At 44.2% G+C, this 26,991-nt stretch overlaps 1 protein-coding gene across 3 annotated transcripts in view; it reads right to left on the bottom strand.

The window, feature by feature from the left end:
- The window catches only part of GLI3 (GLI family zinc finger 3), a 269,150-nt gene that overhangs the window by 72,055 nt on the left and 170,104 nt on the right, over nucleotides 1-26,991 (bottom strand). For all 3 annotated transcript variants that reach the window (XM_074367698.1, XM_074367697.1, XM_074367699.1), the window contains 3 exons: nucleotides 12,782-12,987; nucleotides 9,339-9,485; nucleotides 4,495-4,696 (listed from right to left, as the gene is read on the bottom strand). In XM_074367698.1, coding sequence (XP_074223799.1) covers nucleotides 4,495-4,696; nucleotides 9,339-9,485; nucleotides 12,782-12,987 — 555 coding nt within the window. The remainder of the gene's footprint in view (nucleotides 1-4,494; nucleotides 4,697-9,338; nucleotides 9,486-12,781; nucleotides 12,988-26,991) is intronic.

The raw sequence follows: 26,991 nt of genomic DNA on the forward strand, positions 1-26,991 counted from the left end.
TTCTAGGAGAGCAGGAAGTAAGAGGAACAGAAGAGTAGGTTCCCAGAGAGACCAGCAGGTTCGGTAAGTGGCTGAATGCCTGTGACTCAGCCCACTGATGTCCTTGAGCACCAGTTCTCCGGTCCCTAAAACAGGGCAGCCTCCCTGGAGCCTCGAAGGCTTCCTGCGGTTCTCGGATCAGTGGGCCACGGCTGTGCACAGCCTGGCCCTGCCCACCTCCAACCCAGGGGTCGTGGGCTTCTGAGAGTCTCTCCACACCTGAACTCTTCCCAGTCCGGGGCCTGGCCTGTTCCACCGACCCATTCCTCTCTGATGGGAGGCCCTTCCCTTCCGTGAGTTCCGTGAGGACAGGGGTCACGTGTCTCATTCATCTTTGCAGCCCCCATGCCCAGCAGTGACCAGCACGTAGCTGAACACGCAATACAATATTTAGGGGATGCATGAGCGATGGATTAAATGAGGTACTACACAAAGCCAGTGGCCACATCGGGGAGTAAATGAAAAGTCTCTTTCTGAGTTAGTATTAATTACTTCCACTGCCGCTGGGGGCGAAGGCTGTCTCGTCATTTGTAGAAGATGCAATCAGAGAGTTTAAGGGCACTGGTCCTTTGGCTCGGTGCTCATTCACTCTTCCCTGTTTCCCGCCCAAGTCACTTGGCGTTGTTTCTCTGACACAAATGTTTCCTCCCAGCAGGCCACAGCACAGGGCCAAGGTCTCAACTCTGCCTCAGGAAATGGCACTGGACCTGCCGGAAGCATCCTTACTCTGGGGGCTGGCGGGGACGGCTGATGGCACCCCGGGGAGAAGACCCCTGCTGTCTGGTCACTGGGCAGAGCTGGTCTGTTCTGGCACCAGAAAACACACACTGACATGTGGCCCTGCCCCTCTTGGCACTCAACTCTCATCTTCTTGAGACGTCTGTCCTGGCCAGGCCAGACCTGAAACTACAAGGCTATGAAACTATCTCCATTTTAGCCATTAAACCCAATGTGAGAAAGATGTAACTGGTCGGGTAGGACGGAGTGGATGACTCATTTCTTCATTCCATTATGTCTGCTGGACGATTACCAGAGGATGAGGGTTATCTGAAACACCTCGTCTTCCAATGGGAGCGCAGATTCTAGGGGAAGGCATTAGCAGAGGTCAGACTAGCCCTAACACAGTGCCATTAACTGGCTATTTATGAGACTAGCCTGGGCCGCAGACAGTGGGGGTGACAGGCTGTACTTGGTAAATGTAGATCACCTAGTCTTAGGCGGGAGTGATGGAGAAGTTAAAGCATTCCGAGACAGGTCAACATTTCACAACATCCTTCCCAAGGGCATGGAGTTATTTTCTGAATGATCATTTTAGTTATGATATTAAAAAAGTCTTGTGATGTACCTTTGGACAATAAGTTTTAATAAGGTAGGCAAAAATCAAATGTTATGTTTTGATATGGCCACGAGCTTTTGTGAATAAAGATGTGATTTATATGGTATTTTTATAGCAGTCTGAATTCTTAAGTAAATATATAAACATAAGAACCATATACAAACTTAAGATAGATAATTGCTTTTTTCTCTGTTTATTCTGTATCCATCCCTCTGTGTCTCTGTATATCTATCAACCTATGGACATATGATATTCTCTCCACAGAGAATGTAACTTTCTGAAAACCAGAATTATTCACCCACCACATAGAAACTTCCTTTAATAAAGAGGGTGATTAGAATTCTGATCGCTCAATAAAGAGCTCCTTCAATTATTCACTCAAGAAATATTTGTTGGGTTGTGACAAGGTGACAGGGCAGAGATGTCGCGGGGTGGGGAGTGTGGTGGTGAACACAGCCCTCAACCTTCTGGCATTTGTGGTCTAGTGGAGGGAAACATTTAGCAAACTACCAGGATGAGCAGGTAAATACGGGGATTTCAAATAGTGGTAGACGCCAGTGTCAGCCTCCTGGCGAACAGCATTTGAGCTGGGACACGTACACGAAGGAGATGGCTACAGTATTTTTTTTAGAAAACTGAATGAGTGCCTTTACACACTGAAAGACATCTTTGGAAACTGAAGTGACACCATTACGATCTGCACTGCTAACACTAGAAGCAGATGAGGATTCGAGAACACGCAAGTTTGATAGTCAAATGTGTTCGGGGCAAATCAAAAAGTGAGGGATTGGAGTGCTGGCACCGACGCCCACCAGGCACATGACCTTCGCCGGCTTCCTCTTGTAAAGACTGTGCTGATGGATCAAACAAGAATAACACGATGTTTTCCAAAACTGCTGTGAGACGGGAATGGTGGGCACACTCACATCTACTGTGTCCCTTGGTACAAAGCAGAGGTGAGATGCGTCGCAACTCTACATTCACTCTTGTATCTTTCCTTCTGGGACAGTCAGCTGCCCTTTGAAGATTTCTTCATGCTTCTTCCTTTCCCGTCATCCACTGGTCCCACCCCTTACTGATGATTCCTCACACCTGTCTTTACATTTTACAAAGTGAAACTTGGAACAGGGCAGGTACTGACATTTCTCCAGCTAAAGGACTGGCAGGTGGTGCCCATCCTAATTATTCTAATCATTGTGTTATTCTGGCAAGCGGATCTCATCTTGGGTTATCTGTATTACTTCATACGCACCAAACGCCAGGTCTTATCCTAACACACAGTGGATGGGTGTTGAAGAATGAGCAAGCGGTCAGGCTGCAAAAGAGAGGATGGGCTGGTGGGGAGCCGAAGTCAAGGGAGACCTGAGTGCGCGATGGCCCTGGTCACGTGATTGCAAATGGGTCTCCCAGGACCTGAGTGGTCTGAAGAATCTCTGCTTCCAGCTTGAATGAGAATAACCAGGTCTGTCGTAGCTCCTTGGAGGCAGGGGACAATGATGGCTACAAGTCAGGATACTGGCAGTCTCTCAAGGATTACCTGGGAGGTACTAGATTACCTGGGAAAGGGGAGGAGACCAAGAAACCAGCAAAGATGCTGGAGTAAGACTAAAGACAGAGCACTGTGACCGTCTGGGCACCATTTTCTTCTAAGTCCTTTTCCTTCTATCTAAGCCCTTTAGAGGCTGTAAAAAGTCAAGATAGGCGCACAGAAAGTGAGGAGGAAGAAAAACGAAGGAGAAGTAAGAGACGTGAATGCTCATGAAGTGTGTCCATGTGAATATCATTCATGTGAATTTCACTGTGTGCCTCATTTCTACCACTCTGATGCTCTGACTTCTGGTCAACCCACAGAATAATCACGTGATAAATAATCACATGATTTCAGCAAACTGAGCTAGGTCAATGGCAATCTATAACTCCAGGAGTATTTGCCAGGAGTGCAGAACAGCCAGGCCGTGGTTTGGAGACGGGCACACTTCCGCAGAGCCAGGCCGGGGTGATCACTGGGGCAGCGGGGCCAGGCACCCATAGCCCATCTTCTGGTCGGACCATAAGGGGAAGTTCTCCTGAGGCTGTGTCCACAGGTAGGGGTCTCCAACCTGGAGCTGCCGACGCACACCAGCTTTAACAAAAGACACCCTTTCCTCCACAGTGGGTGTCTCGTCTGTAGTTTACAAACATTAAGACTGAATTTCAGAGCCGACCGGCAAGTGAGGTTGGCACCACTGGTGGCAAAGCTGGAATGTGACTACAGTCATGACAGATGCCCGAACCCACCTTCAGGGCTGCAGCGGCTCATCCTGGAACCAACCCAGGGCCCCTCTGTAGGCACCGACTGCTACTGGGGAAGCAGAGTTATTTGCTCTGCTCCGTGTTTCCACACCTTCTTGACCATATTAAAAGAACAGACGCAGCAGAAAATGACATCATCTCAAAATGGGGATTTATAATATTTAAACATTAACTTGCCTGCCAAGGAGCACTGCTGATCACCGAACAAGCAACGAATCAAAACTGTAATGGAAACACTGCTGAAAAAATAACGGTACTCATCGTTTCTAGTAAATATGGTATGTGACCATTGCAAACACTTTTTTTTTTTTTTCTGGAATGTTAGGGTTTCCTGAATACATATATCCATCATGGAAGACCCACCAACTCCTTTAGATGAGAACCCCTGCTGTTTCCTTTTCTTTCTTCCTCCCAGTGCACCTTGCTCCTGTGAGACAGGACACACGCCCGGTCTTTTGATTTTGGCCTCTGTCCTTGCAAGTGTCGTGTGACCAGGTATGAAGTTGGTTTTTCTTCTCTAGAGGAAAACTCTAGAGCTTACTCTAACCAGTAAGAGGAGAAAAAGGTTGCTACACTCACTGTCTCTAAGAAGTGGATTTCATCATTCCTGAGCAACGACACTTCTCTCTACGGACCACCAACTGATGTCTGCAAAATAATTATAATCAGCTTTGGACCCATCCCGGTGACACCTGACCTGCGTTCCAGGTCAGGCCCGGTGTCCTGATGTATCCTCCCTCTTAGGTAGTCAGGATGGCAAACACAGGTGCAGACAAATGCTGACGTTTCATTAAAGACACATATAATGGATTCGGGAAAACACATACCTGATTGCACTTGCAGATAAGTGACCATAGGAGCCACTCGCTGAAGAGCTGCTGCGGGAATTATTGAGAATCGTGACCAAGGAGTTGGGAGATGTCCTGATCATGGTCTGAAGGTCAAAGCTATGATCGGACAGCGGTGATATGGACAGTGTACGTTTCCGGCTCGGCCTGGCTGACAGCCTGGGGCTGGGGAACCTGGTGCCTGTTATAGAAACAAAACAGAACCCGATTACCAGCGGCGGTACTGGGTACCTGTTATCTGTTACGACTACCAGTGTGGAAGAAGTGAAGGATAAGCTGGCCACTTGTGGTGACAAGGACCTCGCCTCCCACTCGTGATCTACTGGCTACAATTGAGGAAATTAGGGAGAAATATTTATCTTCCAGGGGCTTACCTCGGGGGAGCTCTGTTTATTAATGTGCAGGCAAAATGATAAATTGCTAAACAAAAGGGAAAGACTTTTATGTGTTATCCCTCTCATTTCCAGTGATTTATGAATCTGACGGCTGCTTGGATATTCTCATCATTAATTCACCACAAGCGACAAAGACAGTGGTTCCCACAGTTACGCCGCACACCACCCTCCCTGCCCCAACGTGCACCGTTCTAAGGCAATGAGCCAAAGGGAAAACTGAATTAAAGTATCCTAAGATAAAAAACGCAGCTTAGTTATGCTCTCATTTCCCCTTGATTTCTGTAGTTATCTGATCCTCGGTATGCTTACTACTTTATTGAAAAAACTGATAAATACATTATCCTAAATTAATGGTTCTCGATGGGGGGGGGGATTTGCCCCCAGGGGACATGTGACAACATCTGGAGACATTTTGGTTATCACAACACATGGGGTGCTACTCACATCTCATGGGTAGAGGCCAGGGAAGCTGTGGTACACCCTGGGATGTGCAGGGCAGCCCTCCACTGTGAAGAAACATCTGGACCCAGTAGTGCCGAGATGGGGGATCCCTGTTCTAAATTCTCCATAATCTGACAGAATCAGTTCCAAGAAACATTTACAATCTTGAGATGTGGTTTGTTGACACATTTCCTAAGATGGGGGAGGAAAACCCCTGCCAGCATTGTCATGAGACTGGATGAGTCGGAATTAATTCTCTGGACTTATTAGATCAATCAGTTAATTAATAACCTTTCTGCACTTAAGAGTTTTTAGACTCCAGGAAGAGTCCACCAATGAAGTTCTATTCTGAAGGGTACTAACTCACACTTTAACATCTGCCAACTTACAGGGGGAGGGTGTAGCTCAAGTGGTAGAGTGCCTGCTTAGCATGCAGGAGGTCCTGAGTTCAATTCCGAGTACCTCCTCCGAAAATAAATAAATAAATAAACCTAATTATCTCCCCACCCAAAGTTAAATAAATAAAATTAATTAATTAAAAAAAAAAACACTTGCCAACTTAATACAATGGATGGCCGTTTGCCTTCAATTTGGTAGATGCCAGAGATTTGAATTTGAGGGTGTAAGTACCCAAAGGCCAACTCCTGCCTTTTCTAAGGTCACATTTACATTATAGTCATTCAACTGAAGTTTAATGACAGAATGAGAGCATAATTCCACTAGGGAAGAGGCAAATCGAATATGATTACCTTTAAGAAATAATGGAGAGTCTGTATTTCAAAGGACTGGTATACCTGCCCACAGGGACATGACAATTTTGTGGAACCCAGAAAACTGGAGGAGGAGGCAAGAAAAATGACCTAGGCACTTGGTCTCTACTGGAAATATTTTCTTCATCAGAGACGGACCTTGGCAAAAGCTAACAATCCAACATGCTTTGAGATCATTTAATGAAACACAATAGGTGGACAGGAAAGACCCTATAGATAATATTATAGAAATAAATACGTATATTTTATAGTTAGTAAAAAAGTAAATCACAAACTGGAACTTACTAACTTAGTACCATCCATGTAGAAAACTGGAAAACCAACGTGAATGACGAATGGGAGACCTACTCAAATCTTTCAAGCACATTGAAAACGGAATTTCTTCATTTAGAATAGACTCATTACCCCCCGATTCAGGGCACGTTAGTACAAAAATAGCAATCCCACATCTTGTACTGTTCAAATCAACACCTTCCTGTTATTGTAGGGTCTGCCTTACACAAAAATGTCTCACTTTTACTTCATCATAAAAGCTTTTCAGTCAAGAAATGCATTCCACTTCCAAAAGATTCCAAGCACAAACCAGAATTACGGTCGACTTCCATTTAATCCCGGACAATAACCCTTTTCAATGGGACTCAGTGATCCCTGGCAGAATTAGAAGTAACAGGACATTCCAGAGAGCTGATTCCCTGAGTTTTTAAATCACCAATGAGATAAGGAGGCCATCTGATGCTATGAAACACCAGAGGCCTATATCCACCTCACATCATCCAAAGACAGAGCCCAGGGCCTGGCTCCATCCTTTCCATGGAAACCTTCAAGTTCCTCAGGGCCTGGCTGGTTCAGCTCCTCTCTGTTTTTCCCTCCAAGATGGGCACTTATTTAAGTCACTTTCTTTAAAAAAAAATTTTTTTAACGGAGGTACTGGGGATTGAACCTAGGACTCATGCACACGAAGCTACACCCTCCTCCCTTTGAGTCAGTTTCCACCAGTGTGAGCAGTGCAGTTTTCAGGCATCTCTAGGCTGTTCCTCATAGGGATTACCTGCTCTCCTGTCTTTTAAGGCCACTTGAATTCCAAAAGGGAGAATCAGAGCCATAAAACAGACCTGTTCACTCTAATGTGCAACATAAACACTCTACCCCAAAGCTGGCTGAGCCCAGACAGGCCCACTGGGGACACATTTAAAAGCCAGGCACCCATCTGACCCCTTTTATTGCAGTTTCTGCCAGCAGAGAGCCTGAAGATCTGTAGCAATGGAGCCGAGTGACCAGCTCCATCTCGGTCTGGCTCTGCTGTTGCTCTTCCAGAGCCAACGTCGGGATGGAAAATTGTTTCACTCTCTGTTGAAAAGGTCTCTGATGATTTTAAAAATTGAAAGCATGAGAACATTCGTCTTCTGTTCTGTTTAGCTAAATGAGATTTCAGCTATTGTAGAGGGCAGGGATATAGAACTTGGAGCACTTTCCAACCCTTTAATATGCTCTACTCAACCCCCTAAGAACCAAGCAAGGAAAGAGAAAGCCAGCAGCCTTTTGGGCAGTGATTTGGGACCCTCTGTTGAAGGGAAGGGCTAAACCACAGGTGAGGATTTCAAGACAGCTGACAGACGTCGTCCAGTTCTTCACTGACCATCCTTCATCCATAAGCCTGAGCATTCTCATTGCTGCAACACAGATCTCTCTGATCTGGCTCTCTGTTAATTGTTTTGTTTCCCTTAGTCTAATGAAAAACTCTGACAAAGAAAAAGGAGGTTTCTTTTTATGTGATGAATGATAGGACATCTAAATTCCTACTTAATGACAATCAATTTACCATATACTCTGGCAAATTAAAATTCCTTTAATTAGTTTTTACAAAGTAAAGGGGTAGCTTCATCCTTTATTTAGATAAAAACCGCCATTGCCTGACTAAACACATTCTCATCAAACAGCGAAGGAAATACAGCCTGACCTTCCAGGGATTCGCTCTTACTTTAATTCTTTATTTGCAGATTTTTAAATAACTGATTTGCATAATAACCCTCAACTTTTTTTTTCTCCCAACAATCCCTAATTGAAATGTGGTGGTGATGAATCTGAAATGGAAGCTCTCTCTTCTACAAAGCAGAATCACCGAATCCCTGCAGAAGACCGAATGTGTTTCTTTTACTTTGTGTGCGGTCATGAACTCCCCAACGGAAACCCACACAAGGTATGTTCCTATGCAACATGGCTAAGTGAGTTCGTGACGGGAAGGGAACTAAGGCTGTGTGGACCAATCTCCTTCTCTCTATTACAAACCTGAGGACTCAGTGACCAACCACTGCTAGGGAGTGGACCGGGGTACACCCACTGTCACAGAAGAATCCAAACAGACTGTAGATGGACGAGCACAAGGTAATCACTGTTACTAGGACAAACAAGTTAAAACCCCAGCATGTGTCCTAGTGTTGTAGCATTCAAAGGGTTGTGGCTTTTGTTACATACGCCTTGGATGTGGTACCTGGCAAATGGATGTGGACTTAAAAAATCTGAATAAATAAGAAGTCCTGGGTGTTCTAAGAAATGATCATCATAGGCTTCCATCTGTATGTCTAGAAGTGACACGAAGGACTCGTCATAAGCCTTGAGGGACCCAAAAGAAAGTGACATAAAGCACATCCAAAGGTCCCATTTTCTTCCACTGCTATGTACTCAAAGTAGCCCTTTCTGATTTGGAAGTGGTTTTTATTTTTCCTATAGAAAAGGTCTCAGTGAGACAGAATTTTCTAATGTAAAGAAAACCTATGAGTAAAAAGAAGTAAAAAATAAATTAACAAAAAATGTCAAACTAAGTATAGGTCTTTTTTAAAAATTAATTTTTCAAGCTTAAAATCTATGAGACCAAAGAGTGACTGGATAAAGTACATTCATATAATCAAACACGTTCCCTTATTTCATTACCAAGATAATCAGCACCGGAGAGTTTTTTGTGTACCAGCCAAATTACAATCACCTGCATCTTCCAGTTCATGGATATGAACTGAGCTAAGCAGGGAGGCTCAGGATGGCCAAATCGGCTGCATCCTTCTGGAAAACCAAGGGAAACAGATCCCCAAATATTGGTGGTTCCTCCTCTTCCTCTGGTTTCAAAAGTTAGGTAATCAACTAATCTTTGTATCTTCCTCTCCATTTCATGAGTTGGCTTCGCCCCACCCAGCCCAGGACTACAGAGAACAGCCCCGCCACTTACTATCCATGGCATGAAGGTACTCCATGTGGATGGCCCCTGCGCCGGCGGTGGCAGCCGAGGGGATGATGTCTGCATAGGGGCTGCGCTGGCCGGCTAACAGAGCCATCTGATGATAGTATTCCGCTGGGCTGACTCCGGGGTGGGGGGCTGGATGGGAGAGGAGACCAGAAAAGTACGGTTACCAGTTAGTCAACAGGAAGCTTTTCTGGAGCCAACCCAAAGTCTGTTTGCCATGCAGCCCACATGTTTCTTTATAGTAAAACTTCTTTAACTCAAGCTGTGTCTTCACCAAAGTCTCCTACGTATCATTTATTCAAAAACAAAATTGAAGGGAGGGTACAGCTCAGCGGTAGAGCGTGTGCTTGGTATGCAGGGGGTCTTGGGTTCAATCCCCAGTCCCTCCATTAAATAAAATAAATAAATAAACCTAATTACCACCCCCCCCAAAAGAAAACTAAAGAAAGTGAATAGAAAAACTAAAAATACATTATAATATTTTTGAGGTTAGCTTCAAGAAATTACCACGAATTCAAAATGATTAAAACGTATATATGTACATGTATATATACACTCATTCCCATGTTTGCAACCCAAGATGAAAGTTTCTTATATCAAAGCACTGTATATTCCCATTTGTTACAGTAGTAGACCACTCAGATAACTATGAGGTACTTCAGGACATACTTAAAATACTTCCCTAAGCTTTCCGACAGGAGTGTCGGAGTTAGCTCTCACTAACCTGGAGGACTCAGGGCTCATGAGTAGAAATGGCAGCACAAACCCAGCTTTAATAACTACACGATGGGGTGATAAGCTGCAATTCTGTGTTCCATAATTTTAAAACTCTTTCTTGTTCTTTTTTTTTTTTCATTACAAAGTCAAAAAGACATATACCTATCAATCTGGAGCCATTTACTGGCAAGAGGCAGCTCTGTAGGAGTGGGGTAATGATCGGTTTCCACATGCCAATCTGTGTGCAGGAGCTGCAGGACACTGGAGCTGTTCGCCAATTTATGCGCGGGAGCTGCAGGACACTGGAGCAGTTCCAGGGTGGTCTCTAGGTGCACCAAGATCTGGATGCAAATCCCAGCTCCACCCCTTACAGATTCCAGGGGTTGTGGGGAACAACGAAGGCAATGGTGCATGGAAAGTGCGTAGCACATGGTGTTCGATCAGTAAAAGTTTTATCATTTTGATGGAGAAACACTGACATTCTAGCAATAAGTCTGTGTATGCTTTACATTCATGTCCATATACATTTTTTTTAATTGAAGTATAGTTGATTTACAGTGTTGTGTTAGTTTCAGGTGTACAGCAAAGTGATTCAGTTATACATACATATATATATATATTCCTTTTTCAGATTCTTTTCCATTATAGGTTATTGCAAGATTCTGAACATAGTTCCCTGTGCTATACAGTAGGTATAACTTGTTTAACTATTTTATATATAGTAATGTGTATCTGTTAATCCCAAACTCCTAATGTATCCCTCCCCCACTTTCCCCATTGGTAACCATATATTTGTCTTCTATGTCTGTGAGTCCATTTTTGTTTTGTAGACAAGTTCATCTGTTCATTTTTTTTTAAGATTTCACATATAAGTGATATCATATGATGTTTGTCTTTCTTTGTGTGGCTTACTTCACTTAGTATGATCATCTCTAGGTCCATCCATGTTGCTGCAAATGGCATTATTTCATTCTTTTTTGTGTGTGCCCATATACTTTTTATACATCATAGAGAAATATGTACAAAAATCATAGACTGCAAGAGACAAATATTAGGGCGTTGACTTTGATTGGATATTAATCGGAGGCAGGAAAAGGAAGGCAGAACAACCAATCAAAGAATGTTATGTTATTCATACTTGTCATCAGTTACTATGGAAAGCTGATGACAAGATGCTTTAACTGGAGGTACCACCTTCCAGTGGCCCAAGGAAATTTCCACAAACCAGGCATAATTCCAAGCCCATTGCTGGCTGACCTCTCTATCCCTCTCTCCCTGTTCTTATTAGTCACTTCCACGAACTCCCAAGTATCCACAAAGGTGACTCCATTTTTCCCACTGAAAAACCAGATTCAAAGCAGAACTCACTCCAATCTGACTCTTCTACAGCTTTATTTTTAAAGTGTGCATCTTCCCCAAGTGGTAAAACTTGCTCCCTAGCTGCCTTACACGTATCTTCAGTGCGCTGAATCAGAGGGGAAAACGAGCCAGTCGCTATTGATGGAGCACAGCTACTCCCGGAAGGGCGACCGAGTGGATACCTACTGAGAAAGCTCATGCAGCTTCCAGCACCCCACCATGCACAACCAGCCTCGGGAAGCGACTGCGCGGAGAGTGTGGACCCTGCAGAGTGGAGCACTGCTCGGTGAGATGGAGCACGTGGTGTGTCTCTGTGCTTTGATACAGGCACCAGCAATCTGTGGTTTGCTGCAGAGAGCTCATCATCCTCTACTTGTCAACAATACAACTTATGCCATTCTGGACCTTAATTCCCCTAACAGCTACTGTGGGCAAGTGAGTTTGGATATGCGTGCGTGAGATGGGAAATGCTCTTCCTGAACCAAAGGAACATATTGTAATTGGATGGCTGTGAAATGTACAAGTCCAATTAATTGTCATTGACAAGTAAGTAATTGGGAGGCTAAGAGAACCAGTAAGAATTTGGTCCTTGAGAGTTTAAATGAGCATCAAATATAAGAGAATTACAGTCAAAGTTTGTTTTGTTTCCACCACATCTGTCTTCCAGAGTTCATTTGGCATTCTCAAGGTCAGAGGGCACATACAACAGGTGTGGGTCATCATGCTCTCTGAGCCCTTCCTCCTCTAAGTGTGGTCCCTGGACCAGCAGCACTGACGTCACCTGCACTTCTCAGAAGTGCAGCGTCTCAGGTCCCACCCAGACCCACCCTACACACAGTCACATTTTATCACCACCCCCAGGGGATCCGTATGCACCCTGGAGTTTGAGAAGCCCTGCACCCACAGACACCTCTGTATACAGGTGCCTCTCAGACTTGCAGAACAGGAAAGTGTTTATCAGAAGGTGAGCAAAATGGGCTGGGGACACATGCACGTTGTGGGAGTGGCTACAGGGCTTTTCTAAACACACGTGGAGCCACAGAAGAGAGCAGTTGTAGTAAGAGCAAGGGTTTGGGCGTCAGTGCATTCTGGGTTTGAGTTCCAATGGGCCAGGGTGCAAGTCCCTTGGCCCCTCGGCCCCTTGGCTAGCCTCACCTGAAAATGGACAGAAGCAGCCCACCCTCACGGAGGCGTCCTGCTGTGGTGAAAGCAGGCAACCCAGCATTTAGCACAGTGCCCGGCACATGGGAACCACGCGATAAGCATCAGTTACTCTACACCATGTCCCAGGAGAGGCAGGGGGAGGAGGGGGTGTGATGGGTGGAAGCAGAAGGGGCTGGTCGGAGACTCACCGTCAGTGGGGCTCAGCCCCCGGGCTGCTGAGATCATGGACAGGGATGGGCTGCTGTGCAGAGACCGGATGTAGTCCATGTAGGGGTTGATGTAGGGATGCGGAGGGCTGAAGGGGGACTCGGAGGCGGCCGCGGGGTTCCGATGCGGGGAGATTCTGATGAAGGGCAGGTCTGAATACGTGGGGCTACTAGATAAGGCAGAAGGCCTGGGTCAAAAAAAAAAAAAACAAAAAAACAGAAACAAGAGGTAGGCGTCAGACCAAGAGCTCCAGAGGCAGAGGCTGTCTATGAAAGAAAATAAGATTTCAAGGTGTCTTGGGGGGAAGAGTATCAGGCATATACACTTCCGACATTCTGATCTTAAAATCACAGTGACATAATAATGTAGGTAGGATGCGACGATGTGATTATTTGGGTGAAGGAAATTGACCTTTGAGAAATTTCCTGGCACTCGGAATATAGGAAAGTTAAGTCTTTGGTTTTCCTTGTGAGAAGAATTCCAAACAGGCACCTGAGCGTCACAAAGTAGTTGTGATTATATTTTCCATTTGACCTGAATGTTAATTTCACCGTGGAACTTACCTCTCCCCATCTTGGTACGACATTTATTAAAAAAAAAAGCAAAGGAAGGAAGGAGGGATGGAAGGAAGGAAGGAGGGACAGAAGGAAGGAAGGAAGGAAATTTGTCTGGTCTGGAAATCTGAGCATGCCCATGGCAGAACTGCCCACAAATGAGAAGAGAGACTCATTGTGAAAGTCTGTAAGAAACATGAAATTAGACACTGCGTACATCCGTGCTCCAGCTTTACTGCCCTGGGTCTTGTGGGGGTGAGTAAACCCAGCTTCCCAGATCTGGGTTTCCCAGTTTTGAAGGCAGCCCCTCCTCTCTCGAGGCAGCCCCGGGGGGGCAGCTCTCTCCAGTACTCATTCTGCATGTGGCTGTGTCCTGATTAGCCCTGTTGAGTGAACCATCAGTAATGAGGTGCTCCTGGGTTTAGAGAGTTGGAAAAGACTGGGGTTTGGATGCAGCCCTTAGTTATAATGAGCTAAGGTAGAATGTAAGTTCTTGGCTGACGGGAAGGAATTCTAAGGCACACCTGGCAGCCACCATCCCTCATCCCCCACTGGGGATTCCCTCTCTGGAGCCTCCCCTCCTCCCCCAAGCCCTGGTGGGGCGGGCCATTTCTAGAATGGTTCCAGTCTGTGGAACCCCACCCCCACCCCCGGCCGCCCCATTCCTTCTCTAATAGAAAGCGTTTTGTGTGGATAATCCAGTGAACTGGCTCCGACAGGCTAAACACTTTTCTCATTCACAGAGAATACGGCCATAAAAAGGCGAGGGATCGTAAGAAGGATGTACTGAGAACAGCAAACTCCTCTTGTGGCTCTGGCTTTAGCAGTGAAAAGGAAGGGAGGAGAAACATCTTCTCGCCCCGCCTCCCCAGCTAAGCAGCACCGCCGGCCTCTGGCCCCCTGGCTGTCAGAACAGGATCTTGGGAGAAGCCAGCTCCTCCAAGAGCACAGCGCAGATGGTGAAACAGATGAAACCAAAGATCAGATTGTGAATTTTCTCCCAGTAGCAAATAAGAGAGATTAAAAAATCTCTTTTCTTAGGGGTACTGGATTTTCTTTCTTGCTCTTTCTTACTCTTTTTTTTTTTAATTTGAACACACAAAAAAGGAGGCTTTCTATTTGTTTTTCAGATGCCACTTTTAGTGAAATAAAACAAAAACCCAGCATTTTCTAAATTTACATGTGGGCAGAGGGAGAAGTCACCACCTGAAAAAAGCTATTTCTTTTCAAAACAACTTGAGGCTTTCCATACCCACTCAGAAATTAGTAAAAATTACTGGTATTTAAATAGAACTTGGCACAACTTATTAGTCTAACCTATTTTAGCTCATGACTACAAGTAAGTTCATTCTGTGTCGCTGGTTAAATCTTCAGCTTAAAGCCTGCTGTTACTGTAAAGCACACGGGATGCTCAAATGCATTCATTCATTTTCTACAGAAGAGGAAAAGCAATCCTTCTCATCGGACTCAAAAGCAATTATTACAAAACACAAACTTCCTTGCAGATTCATGAGAGACAGGTGCAGCAGAAATGCAGAAAAGGAGGCATTTCAAGAAACCCAGGAGACGCTACCTCCCAGACAGGCTTTCCTTATGATCCCCGAGAAACTCAGTCTGAACATTATGAACTAAAACCAGTGAAGGCAATGGCATTGCTTACTGGTTTTCTCCATTTTAGACAAAAACTGGAACCTGTCATTTTTTTTCTCAAATTCCAGAATTGAGAATGGTAGCAAGAATCTTCCTAGAGGCCTAGATTGCATTGAAGAATCAGGGACGGGGAGGAGACTCAGCCCCCAGAATGACCTGCAGGTGACAGGTGTCGGGCCGGGGCGGTCACCAGTCCAAAGGGGCAAGGAAGCCAGGACACGGCCGACGCTATTCTCTTCTCCCAAATCTGTGGACGTCTGACGCCTGCCCCCTCACCTTCACTTTCATCTGACCTGTTCCCACAGGAGGACTGGAGATACTCCACGAGTAAGGAGTCAGGACCTGGCCGGAACGCCCAGGCTCCATCTTCCCTCACACACATGGGCAACAGCAGAGAAGAGGGGCGGTGCCCCCAAGGGGTGGAGATCAAGTCAGGAAACTTCACTCACTCTGGTGCACATCATGCTCATGCACGTCCCTCCCTCCCAGAGGAGACGCTGAGAAGATCGGGGTCGCCTATTCCTCAGAAGGATGGTGGGTCACGCCTTCAGACAGGGAGGCAACTAAGAAAGCTTCACAGTAACGAATTTCCCTAAAGAAACAAACCATCTAGTAACCAAAGGCCAGTCATCCCCAGGCTACAACAGGGAAATGTCTAATGAGGGTCTCTCAGTGAGGAGTCACCAGGGATTCTGGGGACAGTGAGTCAGACCACCAGAGCAGTGGTTTGGTGGGGGTGAGGGGGGCTCAGGGCTGAAGGAGAATGGCTGTGGATGGGATGGCAGCTGTGTGACCACGGCCGAGAGACCCACCCTTCTCCTTGTCCTCAGCAGTCCGATGGAGAGGATCCCTACCTTGTAGGGGTCTCAGCCAGTGAATGTAAGTAAAGCCTCACGTACTGAGCCTAGTATCTAATAAATGCTTAATACAGACGTAAATATTTACATCACAAACTACACTAATATATTCCACTCCTATATACACACATACAAGGCAGAGACAGATATGTATTACATACATATAGACTCATACATACACAGACACAGAACCACACACACATACTAGGGGTGGCAAATACAGCATGCTATGTGATTTTCAAACACTGAACTACTGGAACCCCTTTTTTCAAAGCAAATCTTATGGTGGAAACATAAATCCTGTCTGCTTTGTTCCCTAACCTGACAGTCTCCCAGAAGCATCCTTTTGGATTTCCCAAGAGGCTCCACTCAAAATCCTAAAACCACACAAAGTGGTTAAGAACACGAACTCAGTTATAACAAAAATGCAAGAGCTTTGCAGGAAGTGGATTTGAACTCAGGCTCATCCCTATCTCTGTCACTGAGGCATGTTTCCTGATACACAAAACGGAATGGTAACAGCTCCCTTCCAGGGCTGCTGTCACTGACGGGCACTGGGCACCCAGGAAATGGTGGCACTGATGATGATCTTGGTGGCTGTCAGAATCATCCAACAAGACTTTTTTTTTGCGTCAATGTTTTTCAACTCAGCAAACAAATGTCCACATGGCAAGACTTTTGGAGACTGGGATTCCAAATTCACTGCTGTTCAATTTCTCACTGAACGTTGATGACTTCTTAATTCTGTTTCCACACCAGGATCTTGTGAGTTGGGCTGGCATGACATTTCTCGAGTGCTAATTAATGCCTGACAGAAATGAGTTTCTAAGCCATTAAAGCTGAGCAGCCAGCCTTGAATTCCAGTGGTCCCAGCAGCCACCTGACGTGGATGTAAATATATATAAACAAGAGTTTCTCAATAAAGCTGCTTTTAACATTACCTAACAGAGCCCCTTTCAAATTCTTGGCATCTGGGTCATCTGTCAGTTATTTTTTTTAACTGTAAAGCAAATCTGAGAGGGAAGGTTCAGCTTCTTACATTTAATAGGCAGATGTATATTCACTGCTATGGGAAGGCAGCTGCAGAATTTTCCATGTAATGGACATCTATTATTTCACACACTATCATAAAGTTGACCTGGTAAATATTTGTCAAGCTTGCTCAAAATCTTCATTTGAGGATTACAGTAGCACCAGGAAAAAAAATTATAGGTGTCACTCACTTTCTTGGTTTATATTTTTAGTTAGATACACACAGAGACTGCACTGAAGATTTCTGTTGGCTTCGCCTGACTCTCTCTCTGCTCTGAGGTTGTACGTGGCTCAGTGGTTGGAAGGCAAGCACAAACTGTGGAGGAAAACAACAACAACAACAACAACAACAACAACAACAACAACAACAACAAACATTTTGGGAAGAATACTGCAGTTTCGAACAGCTCCAAGAACAGAGATCCCATGCAGGTTATGTTGCAGCCAAAGAGTACAGAAATACGCCTGTGACCCCTCCTACCGGACCATACAACTGCTGTCTAGGAAAAAGATGCCCAAGCTGTAGAGGGCTGTCTGGGCTGCCAGAGCACCACAGAGTGGGAGGAACTATGGCTCCATGACCTCTGCATCTCGGCTCAGGCATGGATCTCGGCCCCAGCACGCCCACTCAGGGATAACGTCCCTACCTCGCTTCCACTTGTCTCCCCAAAGCCGGGAAGACCCAGTGAGTGGCTACCATTTTGTCTCCATACTGCCCAGTGGAGAAATGAAGTTCAGTTTCAGACAAGAAGGAAGGTGGAGATTATTTCCACGGTCTCCCCAAAGACAGTAAAGCAGTATAAAGTTTGTGTCTCTTCACTTGTGGAAATAATTTAACTTCAGATTAATTCCTTTATAAGGTCATGAAAATAGATTACAATGAAAAGAACAGAGGAGTCTTATTAGAGCATTTTAAACATTATATTATGATAAACTTAAAAACCAAAATGCGGATTGCAGAGAGTAACCGGACGTCTTAGTTAGAATGAAATATCATTATATAATCTAATTTGTTACTGCCTTTTCATTTATCTTATTGGGTTACTGAAATGCCAAGATTAAAATCACAGTATTTAATCACTCGCATTACCCATTATGAGAGCATTAAACATGGTTTATATGCTGGATTATTATAATTTGCTTCCACATTGCTTGGAACACTGGAGATGTACACATACCCCTTGCATTTTGGGGTACACGTGAGGGCTTCAACTACCAGAAGACTGAAATGTTGGATTTTTTTTCCTTCTATCTAGCAAGTTAATTTTTTGTTCAACTTTGCTCTTTCTCTAACAAGTAGATACCCTTCACACTCAAGTAATGGTCTAACAGACACCAAAGACGAGTTACCCCTGATGATGCATTTTTAACCAATTGATGAATTATTCAATCAGGACAGTCTTAATAGACCAATATTTGTGATAAAAAATGTTGCTTTCCATTCAGCGACTAAAATGTCCCCCGCGGTGAATACACCAGACATGGTGGGAAATTCGCAGCCCTGAACTTGGCCTTTTCCTCTTTGCAAGGTGAGCTTTCAGATAATCTCTGCCCCAGAATCGTCACGTGCCCCTGCCAGGTAGAGGCGGCTGTCCAGTCGCCAGCCTCTGCCCAGAGCCACCGCCGGCCCTGGAAGGCTGGACTTTGTAGCCGGAATCAGCTGTCCCTTGGGATTCCACTAATGAGAAGCCAAGGCAGGGGCTGTAAGTAGAGGGGAGAGAAGTCAGGGTATTTATTGCCCTCACTTCCTTTCACAGGCTACAGTTCTGCTGGTGGCATTCCTGCCTCCCACCCCTCGGCTCCAGACGTGTGACCCCTCCTCCTCGGCGCCAGCTCTCACTGACCCTTTCCCTCCTTTTGCACCGTCAGGCTAGGGCTGGTAACCTCTTCAAACTTTTGCTACTCCTGGGGGCTTTATTATCATTTCCCGAGCCCCAAACCTTGTCCACACCTTTGTAAATATCTGCGCCACAAAACTGCCAGGACCCTAGCTGACAAGACGGTTCAGTTTCAAATCCCACTGCATCATCTTTGCAGCTAAGGAATATTCCCCGTGAATTCTTAACGGACTTGGGCCTTTCACAGAATGACTACATTGGATTTCAAGTTTTAAAAGCTCCACGTATAATAACACAGATGAATGTTTCAATGATCCATTCGTTCAATACACGTTTGATTGAAAATCCATTTACTAAGAAGCCATTACGATGTCAGCCCTTGGGGGTATTTCAAGAAATGTAAGATAGGGGCATTCAGTCCCTAGTCTCAGAAGAAGTTACAGTCACACGGCGGAAAGGCGCACATGCCTAAGGAGAGTATGAGAGCAAGTATTACCTGATGAGTCAAAAAGCATCATCAGGAGGTTTCCGGGACATTTCCTGGTTATGAAAAATGTGGAACGTGAAGTGTGCCACAAAGACTAGATCAAATTAGATGGAAGTAGTCACTGAAGGTGAAGGTTAGAACATTGCTTAACACACACGAGTGCTCAGCTGCTGAATACTTTCTTAGGTGACAGTTTAAGGGCTATGGCTGATTTCTTTAGCGAAAAAAAAAAAAAAAGAGAGAGAGAAATACTTGTTTTAATGGAGAAACATCACTTCAAAGGATTTTTGAGAATAACTTCCTTGTTTTCATTTTCTATTTCTGCCTGAAAATAGAAGGAACTTATATCCATGAATTGAAAAGTTAAAAGATTATTTTTTCAAAAAAGGCATTCTCTGTATCCAAGCTATCCAAATCTAGCCAACGTCAGTATTTTAATCTATTTACTCCCAGCATTTTTTTCAGGCATTATGTACTTCTAGTCAAAATAAAAACATACTTTGAATTATACTTCATCCCTTAACATTAAAAGGTTTTTCTGATATCTTTTAATAAACTGTACATAAACATCATATATAGTTGCAGTGCAAATTAAAGCATAACGAGTTATCACTAAAAACCCACTAGAATAGCTAAAATTAAAAAGACTGATGGCACCAAGTGTCGACGAGGATCTGGAGCAACGGGAACTCTCACACAACCTGCATGTAAGTTGCACAACCTCATCAGAAAACAGTTGGGTATCATCTACTCCAAGAGACACACCCTATGACCCAACAACTCCTTTCCTTGGTGTGTCTACAACCATATTGTGTACACACGTGTCATAATGTGTCAGAATATTCAGAGCAGTATTATTCATTCACATTAAAATTGGAAACAACCATGTATCTATCAACAACAGAATGGGTAAGTAAATCACGCAATGACAGAGTGAAGAGCTATGAAAATGAACAAACTACAATGTGGAAAATCTCAAAACATAACGCTGGGGAGAAGAAACCTGGTACAAAAGAACATAAGATACTGTATTATCCCATTTGTATAAAGTTCAATAACAGACAAACCCAGACTTTAGCGTTGGGACAGTCAAGACAACGTTTACCTCTGGGTAGGTTGGAGCTGTATGGGGAGGGCTTCCGGACGAGTGACTGTTCTATTTCTAGACTTGGTTAGTGGTTAGAGGTTTTCACTCTGTGATAACTCTTAGCAATTCATTGAGCTACAGTTTGTGTACTTTTCTGTATATATACTATTTATTACCAATTTTTAAAAAAGAATATATGCATTTTATATGTGTCAACTATAACAATATTTTCCACAGTGATCTCAACCATTTCTATTACGTTCAGAAAATCAAACATATATTTATATTTTGCAACATTTTTTAAATGTTGCTTAATTATAATATAAAGATTGCTTAAATTTCATAAAAAATATCATGATATTTTCCACTATTAAACAAAGATAGTCTAGCTGACCTTATTCTAAATTCAAAGTAAATCATGGAAGATGGGCTTCTGTATATTAATTTTGGGGGAGGAAAGGTCCCGCTAGGCCCATCAGAAGGAGAGGCCAAGCAAATATCCACATGGCAGTCATGTCCTTTGACAACTGAAACAATGCTATGGTTTCTATAAGATGAATGTAATCGTTGATGGCTCAAAGTAATTTTATTCCTTCCTGAGAAGATTGCAAACCGTAATTTGCCAAAATTTGTCTTCACTCTCTAAATATAATTCTATATTAATAGATTAAGATTTCAAGGTCAGGAATTAAGTCAAAAAATGTAAAAGAAAGTCAATTCAAGCAACTGTCACGTGCAATGCAGTGTTATTAAAAAGAGTCCTTAAACCTACTAGTGGTTCAGAGAAGCACTTGGAGCCAAATGACCGCATCTCATCATGTGGGTCTTCTCCCTGTCCCAACTCACTCCTGTGTATAAAGTTTTTAACACTTTAGAAACAAGGGCAGAAGAGGGTAAAGAAGCAGGTAGACAGTATCCCTGATCCAAATGGCAACTGAGAAACCAGTTTCTAAATAACCTGTCACCATTTTTTAATATTTTAGTTCCATAAACGCAGGGTATATCTACAATTATTATTTTCAGCAGCCTCCTTTGTTGTCCAAACAGAATCCAAGCATTCCACACAGAAGCACCCCTTTTTTTGCAACGTGTAACAAATCACAGAAATCTTCTTTTCCGCCTCACCCCCGTTCCTAGTTTGTGAGGAAAAACAAAACCAGTAAAAAAATTACCACTATGTAATTTTTAGAAGAACTAGTCACTAATATAATTAGTACATAACTTACTCTATTTTAATATGCATAACGTAGGTTATCTATTATGTTAATATATTACGCATACTATAATTAATGTAGATATAAGGACTAGTCATTAGAAGAACCAGTATTTGTGTCTTCCTTTACAAAGTCCACAAAGATACCACCCTGACGAGGAAACCGCTGTGGCTGCAGAGGAGAAGTTCATGCCGATGTGATGGGCTGTGATGCCCTCCGAACCCCATGTCTGGCAGATGGCAGGACAGGGAGCTGCTCTCAGTGGTCAGACTCTGGGACAGTGGGTGGGCCCCTGTTTTCTGAAGAGCTTCCCAACTGTTCTGCTGTAACAAAGCCAGCTGACACTGTCCCTTCCTCCTGTCCTTCCATAGGATAGCAAGTTGTTCCCTTTTTTCTTTGGATACTCTCTCTTCCTCCAGCGGGGCAGGCCATGGGGGAGGCCAGTCCAGCCCAGCCCGTGAGTCCAGGGGGCTCTCTCCTATCTCAGCCGCCTCCTCCGTTTCTCCCTGCAGCGGGCAGAGTCCCTTTAATCAGCTGTTCTGTAACTCAGAGTTGCAGGATCTCAGACTTACATCTAGTGATCGATAGACTAGATCCTTAAAAGCCCGATTTGCTCCAAGGCTATTGAGCTTAGATAGAAAAGGAGCAGCGCTGTGCTGTTTAATGTTTAATAAGGCAATATACACAAAGCAGTTAGCCTGGGACCTGTCACACGGTAAGTTCTCAGAAAACGTTGGCCCCTAATACCAACCCTCTCATTCCTGCTGCTGCTCTTGCTACTAGACCTCTGGGAGGTCAAGGCCAAAGCCGTGCTGCTTTCATTGCGACCTTGTGCATTTCTTTCCTCTGGGCCCCACGGGGAGGGGTCTCTTCTGGAAGACATGGTTCAGCTCTCCTAACACCCTTGGTGTCAACTTGGAGCACCCCACCCCGCCTCTTCTGACAAAGCAGAGTTTAGAGACTTTACCTGACTTTCTCAAAAATGGGTAGGACTTTTTTTTTTCTGAAAGTAAATTCAAGGGCATGATTACTCCGTAGTTTTAGTTCAAAACTTCCTTGCCATGAAAAAAGAAAAAAACAGGAGTAGGGGGACAAAAATTTTTAAGTCTGACTTCTCTGTCATGTCTGCCAATTTTCCACTCATTCTAACAGATCCTAATTTTTTTGGAATTTGATGAATAACCCATTCCATTCTCAGCGCAACATGCAAAATGGCGATATTACATCCTTTTCCAAGAAGAAAACGCACTGTAAAACGGAAAGATGTTGAAATACAACAGCGTGGAATGACTTGGCCAAGGACTAAGGCTCATGAACTAGCAGCATCTAGAAAATCCCTGAATCCTGTGGCGTTTGTTCTCCGAGGTGTTACATCTTCTGATAACGCAGAATCCTATCAACCATGACGCCCTTTGGTAGGAACTTAGGGATTTGAGCCATGATATCCACCAGGTGTAAGGGAAAAGGAAAAAGCACATACAGTAAAGTACGTACATGAGGTTCAGCTAGAACTGCTGATTTAAATAACTAAACAAACAAGCCAGTGCTTGGAAAGTTCAACCATTTAAGGTACACAGATACTCAAAACATCCCAAGAGCCCCAAGCCAGGATCTGTTATTTAAGTGACATGCTAGGAGGCTGCTAGGAGGCTTCAAATACTGGGTGGAAATAGCTAATTAGGAACAGGAGGTTAGGCTCCCCAGTGCAATCTCTGCTTCTTGTTGAGTCCTTCTGCAGGAGGGATGGAGGACAGTAACAGCAAGGACAGTGCATCTGGAATTCTGAGCCAAGGAGAAAAAAGGAGTCTGTTTTAACTTGTATTTTACCAATGTGATTTCAAGAACCAGAGAGAATAAATCCTTTATCAACAGCAGTCTAGCACGTTGAGCTTAGGTGTGTCTCCCAAGAGCTAGGACTTCTTCTCTTGGAACCATCATCATCGTAATCCTCGTAATTGCCATGGTTACTATTAACTGTGGACTAGGGTGTTTTCTGGGCTGTCTCATGATTCTTGGCAAGATGCACCTGACGCACACTTCCCCTTATTCTTTAAAGCATCATTATTTTAAGTGATAACAGAGATGTCCATCAAAGACCTGTGGTTATCTAAATGCTCTCCTTCAGAACACAATCCCCCAGCTTTGCTAGGGGCATCTGGCTTAGTAAAGGTGAAAACAGGAGGCCCTTTGAAAGTGCCAAGCTCTTTAGATTCAGCTGGAAGTGCTCCTTGGAAGACCGCACATCATGTTGACTGACACTTTATATCCCACACATCCTTCTCAATATTCCAGAATTTTAACCCCTCTGAGGGTGTCAAACTTCTCAAAAATAAATTAAGTGTGGCAAAAGGCGTATATCTAATGTCCCAAGGGGGACAATTTGTCTGTATTATTCAATAGAAAAGAAGCATTAACCCTTAAATAAGGAGACAGCAACTTCCTTAGGGTTCCTGTGGCTTCACAGAACTTTGCTCCAGGCACAGGGAACAACATCACAGGAGGCTGAAGATGACTCTGGCCACTGGGAAGGGAACCACGGTCTCTGACTGCACTCTCTTCTTCCCAGTGAAAGCAAGCCTTCTGATTCCACAGGTAAGGCCAGATTTAACTGACTGGGAACGTTTGTATGATGTGCACAATTACCTGCTCAGATTACCCCCGGAGAACCTGCCTAGGACCACAGACTTTGGGAAACAGCTTTGCAGCTTTACTTTCCTCATCTGTAAAATGTGAGGATTTGGATGAAATGATCTCCATTCCACCCACCAGGGCTAAAGTCTCTTTTGATCCTAAAATCCAATGTTTTTTATAATTCAAACCATTTGTTCCTGTCTGCCTTTGATTGGCTCTGACAATTCATGTTATAAGGTCTGTAACGTGAATAAAGTTTAGTTTAAACATTTGGGGACCCTTCACTCGAGTGCCCTGCAAATGAGGTCTCATTTTGCTCCCGGGTTCCCTCCCCCCTTGAATGGTACTGTCATCATCACTGCGACTGATGTTCCTGCCCTGGCCACTGGGTCTTCAAATTTGGTATTTCTCCCTGGAGAAGTGAACGGGTCTGGCTTTACACTGACTGGATTCGGATGGTGATTGATTAATAAAAGAAAGTGGGTCCACATAACCAGGCAAAAGGTTTGGTACTGAGCCTCAGCTTAAACACGAAAGGAGCTTTAACCAGTGAGTTCACAGCTATTAGACGTTTTTATATTAACCACACTTTTCCCATCCAGGTTTGTGCATTTTATCTTTATTCTTTCAAATCCTGAAATTGCTTGGATAACACAGAGGGTTTATATATTATACACACAGACACACACACACACAGGCGCGCGCGCGCACACACACACACACATACACACACACTTCTAAGAGCAGCCTGAACTTTTAGGGGAAATTGAAGAGGCTTTGTGTCAAGTACAGCTAAATCCAGCCTTTCCATATCAAACCTCTGCTAGAAAATTACTGTGCAGGTGATAAGGCAGAAAGATATAATAAAAAGTGACTCTACTCAATTTACACTGCAATATTGGTATGACTGAATATTTCTCATTCAGGTGCCTGATAAAATCGCTAAACTGTATTGCAGATAAATAAAGGAGGCTTCTGTCAAGAATAAACACCATTAATCATGAAGTCTTACCCTCTGAGAGCCCGTGCTATGCATCTGCACAAATACAGCAACACAACCGGCATGTGACATCCCTTCCTCCTTTACGCTATTTCAGGCTCAAGTTGGCCTCCTTTTTCATTGTGTAGGATTTAGGCAGCAAGGGCGTTTGGAAAACGTTCTCTTTACATTTTAACTTTATAGTCTGCAACCAGGTCCTTTATTACAACATTTGGCAAAAATTGGCTGGGTTCTTGGAGGGGGAAAAAAAAAAACCTTGACAATGAAATAAGTTTTTTGTTGATGGCATATCTACACACTCAATGTGTATGTGATTTAAGCAGTATTTCATCCAAGCTAGGATGCTACTGATCTAAAGGCCCATGTTATTTTAGGAACCACTAAGCTCTTCCTTATGACTTTCCATTGTTACTTTATAGTTATTAAAAGAGCTCTTTTGGGCATATTCAGACGTAGATTTTGTGATGTGTAAACTCTATGACTTGCACGAAAAGGAAAATCTAGGGCAAAGTAATTTTATTAAGAGATACCCGAAACTCCCTCACGATAGCCACCTCACCAACGATTGTAAGACACAATGGACTGTAAGGTGCATTCCAATTTCAGAGACGTTCAGAGGTGAAAAAAGGATGCACGACTCGGAATGGATGGCTTAAATATGATAATAGACACGTGCTAGGTAATTCTGCCACTTGTCAAATACCTACGACGTGTCGGAGGCTGTGCTCTGTGCTATCTATTTGCTCCTTCCTTGAATTCTTGACATTGCGTGGGACGGAATAATGAAACTGGGCTTGGACAGAGCAGGTAATCTGATTGTGAATACCTGAGCTGGATTCAAATCAAGTCTATGATTTGAAACACAAAGGAAAGCTACTCCAAGACAAATACGAATACGTGCACATATGCTTAAATACACTTATATTGTAACATTCTTGAGGCTTTTAATCAAACAGGACCATATGGTTGTCCAGTTACCTTTTCACTCCAAAGGAAACCGCTCTGAATGACAGTCACACGTCACAGGCGGTGCCCAGTGGCCCTGTGCGCTGTGGCCAAGGGGTGTGTAAGGTGGGAGGTACAACCAGAGTTTGGGCAAGACTCTCAGCAGATCCTCACATGAGGAAAGAGAGGGCAGGAGGAAAACCTGGCTCCTGGGCATGTATGGATTTGGGCCATGACATTTTCCTGGAGTCCTCTTCAAACTGTCCACACACAAGGGAAAAACCACTAACAAACCTAAACTTCCCACAACCCTGGGATGTTAAGGACGGATATGGAATATAATGTACTCCACCTGCTTTATTTCACAGGTGCAAACAAGGTGACTGAGAGAGGTCAGGGGGAGCATTGCAGGATCCAGCTGATTTGTGGCAGAGTCATGATGGAACTGAGTCCCACGTGTATTACAAAAACAGCTTCTAAACTGGCTTGAAGAAAAGGACTATTAGAAGCCATGTGCCCAGAGAATTATATCTGAATTTTCTGGAGTTGTACATTGAAAGCTGGGGGAAAAAATACTTTATATGGGCTCACGTAACCAGCATTCTGTTGGATGGAGAGGTGGGGGGGGGTGCTCAGGGGCGATGACTCAGCAAAGCTGTAGTCCAGACTATGTCACACAGGAAGTGTCAGGGCAGCTGTGTTCTGGCTCACTGCGGGCTGTGTTTTCAGAGCCCACTCCAAGCGGGGAGGGCCTCCTCTAGCCAAAAGAGTCTGACTCCAACTTACAGACGAACCCTCCCCACGTGAAGGAGAATGCGGTGCCGCCAAGTGGGTTCACTTACTGGCCGAAGAGAACACCGGCTGAAAGTGTGCCCCACTGTCCACTGCCATCCTAG

Source organism: Camelus bactrianus, chromosome 7 (assembly GCF_048773025.1).
Source record: "Camelus bactrianus isolate YW-2024 breed Bactrian camel chromosome 7, ASM4877302v1, whole genome shotgun sequence".
NCBI classification, from domain to species: Eukaryota; Metazoa; Chordata; class Mammalia; order Artiodactyla; family Camelidae; genus Camelus; species Camelus bactrianus.